Genomic DNA, 10,187 nt, shown 5'->3' on the forward strand with positions numbered 1-10,187 from the left:
CTTTTTAACATTTTCTCTATAGCACCAGCAAACATGGTATTTAGAATAGTCATCTTTCCATATTAGCCACTACTAAGAGAAGTGAAGGATCATTTTGTTGCTCTCACATACACCTCAATTTCTTCTGTGAATTCTAAGTACTCTAGCACATCAACTCTTTTTTCCATTGCTGTTCTGTTTCCTAATCCTCTTCAAGAAATTATTTAGAGTGATCTAGGGGTCTGGATCCTAATTTTTCAATGTGGTTATTCTAATTCTCTCCTGCATTTCAACTACCCAGGTTTACATTATTCTTGTTCGTCTTGCAGGGCTGCATATTTCAGATCATTCAGGTCTTTTTACTATGCTGCGCTGCATTTTTCTTTCTTTTTGCCTCTCTCACATATTTATAAAGGGGAACCACCCCTAGCTGGAGAACAGAGAGTTCAGCCATAACCTCTACCAAATACTCTCAGACATAATTTACTAGCTTGGATGTTATATCTAGCATTGTAACTGATGACTTCATAGTTGGAACATTTAAATTACCACAATTTCTATAGCAATATGAATCTCTTTACATTTTATCAGGATCAACCATGTTCATTTGAAAAGAGTCTATTCTACTATACAGGCCAATCAACATTAAACTGTTCAAAAATGAGTCCTGAATGGCAGCTCTTGCTTATAACTATGTAATACTGAAGTGTATAACCACTTTTAATAAAATGATGGCATCTTGTGGCAGAAACCGGTCACTGCAAGGATTACAGTGTAAGAAACTGACGAAAAAATGTAATTAGTAACCTAAACTGTTAATCTCAAGTATCTGTTTCAGTTTATTTCTTACATCACTACAAAACTGGAAGGTTTGCAGTGTTATTTTGAAAGACTTTTCTTGCCCTAGATTATAAATTACTCTTGGCATCTCACAAGTGATTTAACAGCCCTCTGGGGGTAGGCGGTGACCATTTTTGCAGGTTTTACAGATATTCTCAGTTTTAGGAGATCCACCTATCCAAGCGTTTACCTATTGCCTTCAAAAAGAGCACTGGCAATCATGCAAGAATACTCTGCTGAGCAGGTTGTTTAGGAGGAAGACCATTTTCTCAGACACTAACTTAAATTTTTTTCTTCTCATATCCTGTGAAAATCTAGCACCTCCTCAGGTCTTCTGGCTCCTCATTCCTGCCAGCCCCTCAGCAGAAGCCCACAATGCCTGCGTACAAGAAAAAGGAAGCAAACAGGGTCTTGGAGCACTTCCCTCAGTTTGCAAGGAAAATGTACATTTCATGCTGTAAAGCTGCTTCAGCATAACACAACGTCTGAATGACGCTAAAAACCAGCATCTGCAGCTTCCAACACTTGCTGGGTGCTGCAGAGCACAACTGAACAGCATACCTGTGCTCGTCAGAAAGACCTCAGTAATTGCCATGAATTTGCCATCCCTTAAATGCCTGTGATGTGTTTTTCTAGGCATTTAAGTTACATCGATGTTTTCAACAATATTTCATTAAGCAACTCCAATTCTTTACCTAGCATTTGCTCTTCAGTAGGATCACTCACTGGTAACAATCTGCTACTGTGGTGTTAAACTTCAGTTCCTTGTTTGCTGCTCAGATAGGTATTATTACAAGCATTCAATTTCTTCAATTTTTAATTCTTTTTCCTTACAGGGTACTCAGCTTATTCTTTTGTCTTCTGGATGTTTGAGGGGGGAGGAAATTGTGTTATTAGTTTGAATTTTTCTTATACCTCACTTTTTACTAAAATAGCTTACACCCAGCGTTTTTCTTAGCATATGAAGATGATATCCACGTGCACTGGGGGAGAAGGCAGGAACAATTATACCTTCACTCATTAGGATGCACAGTAATCTTGACATAAAAGCTCTTTGTGACTGTGATACAAATAAGCATGAGCAAACTACTCTGAATTTGTGGACAAACTTGCTGAAAGTGACAAAGAGATGTGGACATGAAAATGAGACTCAAATCACCACCTACCTCCCATGCACTTTGTTTGCTTCTTGTTACTCTGTTGTTACCTTCCCAGTCCCTGCTATGGTATCAGTCTAGCTTAGTATTTAAACGAACACAAAGATCTGCCTAATAACTAGAGTCTCAACAACCCACATAAAGCTTACAGGCTTGAGCTTTTTAGGGCAGAGAACCAGCTTTTTAGAGCAGGAGCTACTTCTGCGTAATGCTCTGTATGCCTACATGAAACAGCATCCTCAAATGTCATCCATCATGTGCTTTCTGGCTTTGGAAAATGAGACACTATTCACCAATATTTGAATGTTAATTTCCTGCAAAAACAGAGAAATACGCTATAACACACTTCAATAGCACAAAGGGTTCTTCTGCTATCTGGCAATTCTGCCTCTTTCTCTCTTTGTTCTACCTCTGGGTGTAATAATTCAGTGGATTAAAAATATTCAAAACCAAGGATTTTTATAAACAAATTTTGCATTACTTCACCTGACAAGTTGGCAACAATCTATAAACAAGAAAGGCAGATGTATAAAATAATCTCTTCGTAAAATTAATTTGCCTTTTGCCCTTTCAGGTAGTATAAAATTTATTGGTGAATACTGACAATACTGTACAATCTGCTACTGCAAAGAAGAGATTAATCCTGCCTTTGGAGTGAACGTAATTCAGTCTGCCCAGATTATAGAAAATGAGCATAAAGACAAGCATTTCTGTATAAGACATCAAGTAACTCCATTTTAGTTGAGTGTTTTTAGTGAGCATTGTTTCAGGACACCGTTACACCAGGAAATGTGTTGTGTGTTGGCTGCACATAGTAAGAATATGCTTGGTACCGACATAATTTTCTCCTGCCATCCACAACAGCGTTTGTTGATCCCAGACACAAAGGACCATTTGGATAACACATTCAGACATGTGGGTGACATTGACCAAGACAAAAGACAGATTTCAAATCATCTTAGGAAACCCATAAACTCTAGTTTCCTACCACAGTTTCTGTAAGGGAATTTCACATTAAATCAGATCCTTCTCTGGGGTCCTGTTTTGACATGACCAGCCAGGGACTATTATGTTTGAATACTACTGAGCAAGACAATTTTAGCCTTCCTTGGCTTCTCAGGTGAGAGAGATGATGTTATGTTTTGTTTATGTTTATGTTATGTTTATGTTTTGCCAAAGCAGCACACGGTCATAAAAGTAAGGGTATGAATTTTTATATTGTTCTGTGAAATTACATGAAAAGAGCATGTAACTGGAAAACTAACATCAGCTTGCACCAAACAATTTTACATCTGCAAATGAGATGCAAAAATCCTTTCTTACAAACGCAGTTGTGTTCACATTTGAGTCTCTCAGAGATGTGTTTGGTCCTGCATCATTGTAGCCTAATGGCTATCACATAAACCTGAGCAGGAAAAGTATCTTCATTTATACATCTGCTTAGCAACTCCAGGCAGTGGTAAGAAACTTGGAGCTTTTTGCATTCTGTGGAAAGCTGTTTTCAGCCATGGATACACAAAATGAATCCTTTTTTCAGCTAGCATGTCGCATAAAATATTTCAAACTAATAATGATGAGAAAACTTGTTTTAGTGATTCCCATAAGCTAGAGAGCAGATGCCATTGCTGTAGATATTAAATCTCAGCATCTTTATTTCTTTCACTGGGGAACATGTATAAATCACATTCATCTTGTATGTTCATTCTCACTGGCTATAGGAAAGCGCAAACTTGTCAGTCAGTCTCTTCTATGATTACTTCACTAGGAGAGGTCTCAAAAGTAGTATCCTGCAGTTATCTGATCTGCCTTAGCTTCTCCAGTCCTCAGGACCCTCAAGGGCTCTCAGAAGAGATCCTTTCCTCTCCTCCTTCACCTTTTGCTCAGAGTGAAAGTATTCAAACTTGTCACCAATTTTGAAAGGGACCACTCAGACCTTTCAAGTCAGCCTCCTTAATGACTACTTTCTAACTTCTGGTCCGAATCTCATCTCACTCTCGTACCATACATGAGTCCATGAAATAACTACCACAGTAACAATAAAATGTCACAGAATAGCCCACTGTATTTAACCTCAGAAATAGTCCTACTGAATTTTGCCGCAGTTCCCTCTCCCAGGCAAATCAGCAGAAGATGACAAGAAGAATCTCTTCAGAGAAAGTATGCAAACCTTTTCATGTCACACCCAGAAAAAATTACTTTTAATATCTGCAGCTAAGTCTGAATCACATTTTGGAAGCCTTAGACAGTATTCCCCACCTTCCCCTTCACCTTCGTTAACATCCATTATCAAGTTGCTGTTTCTCATTATAGTTACACCAATCACAGAAAAACAAAAGCATCCACATAGGGGAATAAAACTCACCATGCTGTTCATTTTTGAAGAGGATGAGTTTGCTCTCTGCTTCTGTAGGCTGTTAAGCTCTTCTGTATTTCCATCCTTTGGTTTTATGATCAGCCGACTGCCTCCAGCAGTACCTTCTGAAGATGATCTCAGTCGTTTCTCAACAAATCTGCTTTCTCTGTATGGACTGAAGCTATTGGCAAGATCAACTACAAACAGAAAAGCAACCAGAAATCACTACAGAGAATTAGCCTCTACAAATACTTTCTAAATGAGAGCATTGCTTTGCTTGAAATGCTTACATTAAAAGGTAGTCACATAAGAGATGTTCTGTAGAAAGCAGATCCTTCTGACCTAGATAAAAGTGTCACCTGGATCACCAGTTCAGGGTTCAGCTATCAATGACTAGCACACTCTGCATGCTACAGCCCAGTCCCATGGCTCCTCACAGACTCCAGAAAGATGTATGCTCCATCCTTTATTTTCTCCCCTCATTCTAGGGCACTTCCAAACCGCTGTCCAGTAAAATCCACCAGAGAAAATATCACTGTTGCCAAAACCTAACCTGTCTTACCCTAAATACTGAGGTTTTACAGGGCCAGCACTGGTACCACTGCATAAGACAGGGATGTACACTGGTTCCTGTTCCTGTTTCGGCCTCCTAGCTCAGCCCTGCATCCACACCCTCCAACCCAGGTTGCAGCCAGCAGGCAGAATCCCAGTCCCCAGTCCCAATTAAACAATAACACACTCAAAAAGAGGGGAAAAAATTACATTTTGAGGTGTTAGAGCAAATTTAGATATGAGGAAAGAGAAAAAACATAATAGCATAATAAATCTAATGCAGAAAATAATATCTTCTTGACTTTTGCGAGAAAACAACCATTTTCCATCAGGCTCTGTATCACCTGGAATCCTTATCACGTAGAAACATATAAAAATATACTAAGAAACACATGGCACGTCAAATTTGCTCATACATTAATGTCACATCCACAATGCTATCTATAATATCAGCTATAATACCAGCCACAGAAGAAAAAAACCTGTTCCCAAAGAAAATGCACAAAAATATGTTGCATGCACATCTGGTTTTAAATACTGTCTCAGCAAACCCAAAGTTTTAAACCAGTCTGTTTGTAACAGCTAAAACTACTTATAACCCTATTTTAATGAATGTCATAGAAGCTTTTTCTATATTTATTTCATTTCATATCACAGGATTTTACATCTTTTTTCAATGGTCCCTTTGTATACTTGGCCATTTTCTAATTTTAAACTGATTCTTCAACACTCAAGTTAAAAAAAAAATAATAAAAATTGCATTTTGAACAGAAGTATAAAACCCTAACAATTATTCATTTACTTCTATATAGTGCAGTATCGCCCTAGTCTTTCTGTGAACATGGATCCCACTTACAAAAATCCTTTATCACAGTTTCAGGTCCAGTTAGCTGCCTTCCAGAAATATAGATTAAGTACACAACTGTCGTTGTATGAGTTTCAAATGCACTGTGTATTTCTAAACATCACTCTGAGCTGCCTACTTGCTGTTCTTCAGTACACTCCAGTAAGCCAGCTTCAAAAGGATGAGCCCATTCACAAATGGAAGACTGAGTGCTCAGGACCAGTAACATACACTAATGGAAATATTTTTTCTCTCAATAGATTAAAGTTCTGAAGGAAAGAGATCCCTTACAGTGAAAGCTATTTTAATGGATTTATTTGACTTTTTTTGCCATTTATATACAAGATACCTAACCAAGCCTTGCGGTGACAAATAATTCAAAACACAAGATTGCTTTTGATCCACATACTTAGAAAAATGTCCAAGCAAAAAAGATGGGTATGAATTTATGAGTTTATACTCATTCATCTTCTAATACAAACATTATGAATGTAGTTTGGTTGACACCCACAAGTTTTGGCCTACCAGATACAGCCTTAGAATTATCCAAGAAAGCACCAGTCTTTAGGTTGGTTTTAAAAAATGAACTACCAGAGACAAATGCCTTTTGACAGGTGTCCTTCACTCAAGGGCCTGGTGCCTTTATTCATCTGCATCTTTATAGACTGGGATTTCTAAGCACAGCCTTTCTACTTAATCTTGTTAATACTTCCAAATCCCTTTTCATAAACTAAAGATCCAGTGTGAAATTTAGACAGTATTTAACTCCATCCATTTCATAATTACATAATGAGAACTTGCACAATGTTATTTCAAATATAAGTAGAAATAGGATCTTTCAAACTCTGACACAGGAACATCCACTCCAAACTACTCTATAACATCAGCAGAATACAGCAATCAAGAGTCTAGAAATTTTGAAATCCAGATCAATGTAAGATAAATTGTGTTGGTTTTTTTTTGTAACCGGGCTAAAAGAAGATTTATTTCTTTGCTGATGTTTCCATCACAAACAAAGTAACTCTTTGGCTCAAGGGGAATATAGGCATGCCTCAAAAATCCTGGCTTCAGCATTGAACAAGAGGAGAGAATCAATACTTTCCTTCTTAAATCATTTTCTACCACAGGAAAGCATAGCTATGGACAGCACAGATGGGTACTAGCAAACTGTAAAACGTGAACTCAGAAAAACAGACTTTTTTTTTAATTCTTACCATTCTGGGAGGGCACAATTCAGAATATTTTAACTTCCTAGCTTGCACTCAGAACTCTACCAATCACTTTATGACAAAACAATTCTTACAGAAGAACTGCAGCCAAAGAAAGCCTACCAAACCGAACAGTGAGAAGACCATGAGACATACCTTTAGAATGTTTTGTTTCATAACCCTGTTGTGTTTTCAAGGAGCGAGGTTCAGAACATGGAACAATCTTAGACTCCATTAGAGGAATTGTCTCTCTTGTGTGCTTGGACGGTGTGCTTTCATCTCTGTCCCCACTCAACCCCTGTGCCTTTGGAGAGAGTAACACTGGTTCTCCTCTATGCTGTAATACAAAAGTTTCTAAATGTGCATTTGCAGAGTTAATTTCTCTTATGTGCCTGTCATTGTTAATATGTAGTTCATTGGACTGCAACAATGCTTCTGTTTGATTAGCACTTGAGGTTTTGAATAAGTTATTAGATTCAACACTGCAGGAGCTTGCACGACTCACAGGAGATACACCAACAGAATGGCCAGTACTTTCCACAATATCCATTTCCCTCGCAGGAGCAGCAACAGGGTTAAAGAAGATCTGAGAGGTAGAGACATTGTGGCCAAAATCCTCTGCAAGCGGTGCTGCAGTCCCACTGCTGGGCAGAGCATCAACCTCCGAAACAGAATCCTCTGTCAGGGCGACAAAGTCAGAGGGGGTCTGGGCAGCTGTGAGGTCAGCTGAGAGCAGTGGGGACTGCAAGGAGCTTCCCATGCACTCTGTCACCTCGGCCGAACATGGAGGAGAGGACTTGGCAATCACCGGTTCACTTTCCACATATGATTTAACTTCCAGCACACACGTGGATTGCTGCACAGATGAAACTGACTGACTCTCTGGAACTGGTTTGGAAAATCTGTAGTGTGATGAGAAAGATTTAGTGAGAAGCTTTCGCGTGGATTGTTTGACAGAGTATCGGCACTGCTCCTCTGCAAAGCCTGAATCATCACCCTCATTATTACCAGAACTTATACAATTTATAAAGACATTCTTATTAGCTGAGGGCTCCTTTCCCTTTTCAAAATCATCTGTCAAAGACCTTGTTATCTTCTTGCTACGTGAGCTGCCAAAGCCAACTGAATGCCTTCCTTTGCTTTTAATGTGTTCCTCTAAGCTCAGTTTTTGGAATGCGTCAAGAGAGGACTGGGCACCGTTTGAGACAGCAACATTTTGAGTAGCCACATCAGGCTTCTGCTCACTCCCCTTCTTGTTATGGAAGCTAATGGAAGGAGTGCGGAAAATACTCCGGCGCTTGCCTGTGCTCCCTGAGCTGGAGTTCGTGCTGGATGGGGAAGAGGCGTGGACACCAATGGCATTAGCAGAAGAAGGTGAAGAAGGAAGGGAGTCGTGTCTCCGGCTAATACTTCTCCTGAATATTGGCAACCGAGATACTAGAGTTGATCGTCTGGATCCTGAGTCCCCCATCAGGGCACAAAGTGTCCGTGGGTCTTCGCAGACAATAAACTAATCTAGGATAAAAAGAGAAAAAAAAATAATAGAGGAAACAAAAAAATTATTTAGCCTCAAAGTCCCCTTGAACAGGTTTTAAGTCAGCCTAAATACATGAGATGCCAACAACCATTTTGTGATTTTATGATCAATTTTACATACAGCTGCAAGTTCGTGTACATGCATCACTGAACATTTTTAGAATTTCTAAGTGAGGTTCACTAGGCAGCACTGAAAACCCAGGAGCTGAGCAAAGACATAGCCCCAAACATTCTAGAGATGAGAGATACAGTATTATATTTGATATTTTATATACAAATATATCAGCCAAGGGTCCTTCTTTATCCAAGTTCTTAGAACAAGTCTGTAAGCTCTCTTTTTCATCATCTGAGGCGAACAAAACATTTTGTTACGTCCCTAAATACTCATATATTTTGCAAAAAAACAAGAGGATGTAAGTTTTCCAGTCTTCACTGAACCTTCTTTTGGATTTGAATTCCCTTATGTGCTCCTGATAAAGGCTGCAGTTACCACCTACCAGCAGAGAAAATGCTGGCATTGCAGTCAAGCTAAAATATGCACTACTAAAAATTCTTCCTGAGAACTTGTAAGTTCTAGGAATTTATTGTCAAAATATGGGATCATGTTTTTCAGTTTGAACATCAGTGGTTTCTTTGCACGCTTATCTGAAATCCTTGCAGCCTACTTGCTTATAATAAGCTGGTTTTGCAGTTCTTCGAAATTAGTGAAAAGTGTTTCAGACACTTGGCATTTTTTATAGGTATTTAAGCAATAAAAACTTATTTTTATCAGCACAGCACATACTAGAAGAAAATAATTCTTTATGCAATATATACCAGTTCCATCTCCTTTCTGTTCTCATTATAATAAACTACCACTGTGAGAAACAGGACCATGGAGAAAGAAACAACATCATGTGATATATAATCACTAGAACAAGAGAGACAATAGGCATAACGTCCAAGTGCAACTTCATGAGCTGCAAGTGTTCAGCACATAGGAATAAAAATCAGTTCATTTATCTAAACAATGGTTACAATGGTCGTACGTCAAGTGCAAAAACAAATTCATTCTTCCAATGAGCAATTTAATATGCATCATGTAGCTGCACAAATATCTATCAACAACATCTATATTTATACAGTGTATATAAACACACACACATAAAAATAAAACTGGGAACAAAATATTTAAGGAGTAATAAAACTACATATATGTTATATTGCTGGGAAAGAAAAGGTAGTAAGTTCAGAGACTATTTCTGACCAGACACTGAACTGCTCTTTCTGCATTGTTAACATTTTTTTTCTGAAAAGGTAGTACAGCCCCAGTCTGAACATGCACTGCCAAGCAGACACAATATTCACAAGCACCAGGAATCAGTAAGTAATTTTGTGGTTTAAGATGACGGTAACAGTCACTAATTCCTAGAAGCCATTGGTGACTAAGTAATTTTGTGGTTTAAGATGACAGAAACAGCTTGGGAACAGTCACTAATTCCTAGAAGCCATTGGTGATCTCTGATGACAAGCTAAAACCTGACCCAGGTCCTGAAATTGAAACCTAAATTTGAATTCACTCCAATGGTACAGGCTCTGATAACACAGGTATCAGAGTAACTTTACATCCACCAAAAAATTGATGCACAGCCAGTTGCTCCACATAAGGTGGTCTGCTTTTCCACCACTGTTGGAGCAAAAGGAGAGGCAACAGCACAGAGAAGCTGAGGCCCTCCATA

General features: G+C 38.6%; 1 protein-coding gene across 1 annotated transcript in view; it reads right to left on the minus strand.

Annotated features, from left to right (window-relative positions):
• The window catches only part of CCSER1 (coiled-coil serine-rich protein 1), an 87,807-nt gene extending 79,403 nt beyond the window's left edge, over positions 1-8,404 (minus strand). The window contains exons 1-2 of the mRNA XM_009995866.1: positions 7,090-8,404; positions 4,339-4,526 (exon numbers count right to left, since the gene is read on the minus strand). Coding sequence (XP_009994168.1) covers positions 4,339-4,526; positions 7,090-8,404 — 1,503 coding nt within the window. The remainder of the gene's footprint in view (positions 1-4,338; positions 4,527-7,089) is intronic.
• Positions 8,405-10,187: the final 1,783 nt, after the last annotated feature.

This window comes from Chaetura pelagica, unplaced genomic scaffold, assembly GCF_000747805.2.
Source record: "Chaetura pelagica isolate M959 unplaced genomic scaffold, ChaPel_1.0 scaffold142, whole genome shotgun sequence".
Taxonomy (NCBI): domain Eukaryota; kingdom Metazoa; phylum Chordata; class Aves; order Apodiformes; family Apodidae; genus Chaetura; species Chaetura pelagica.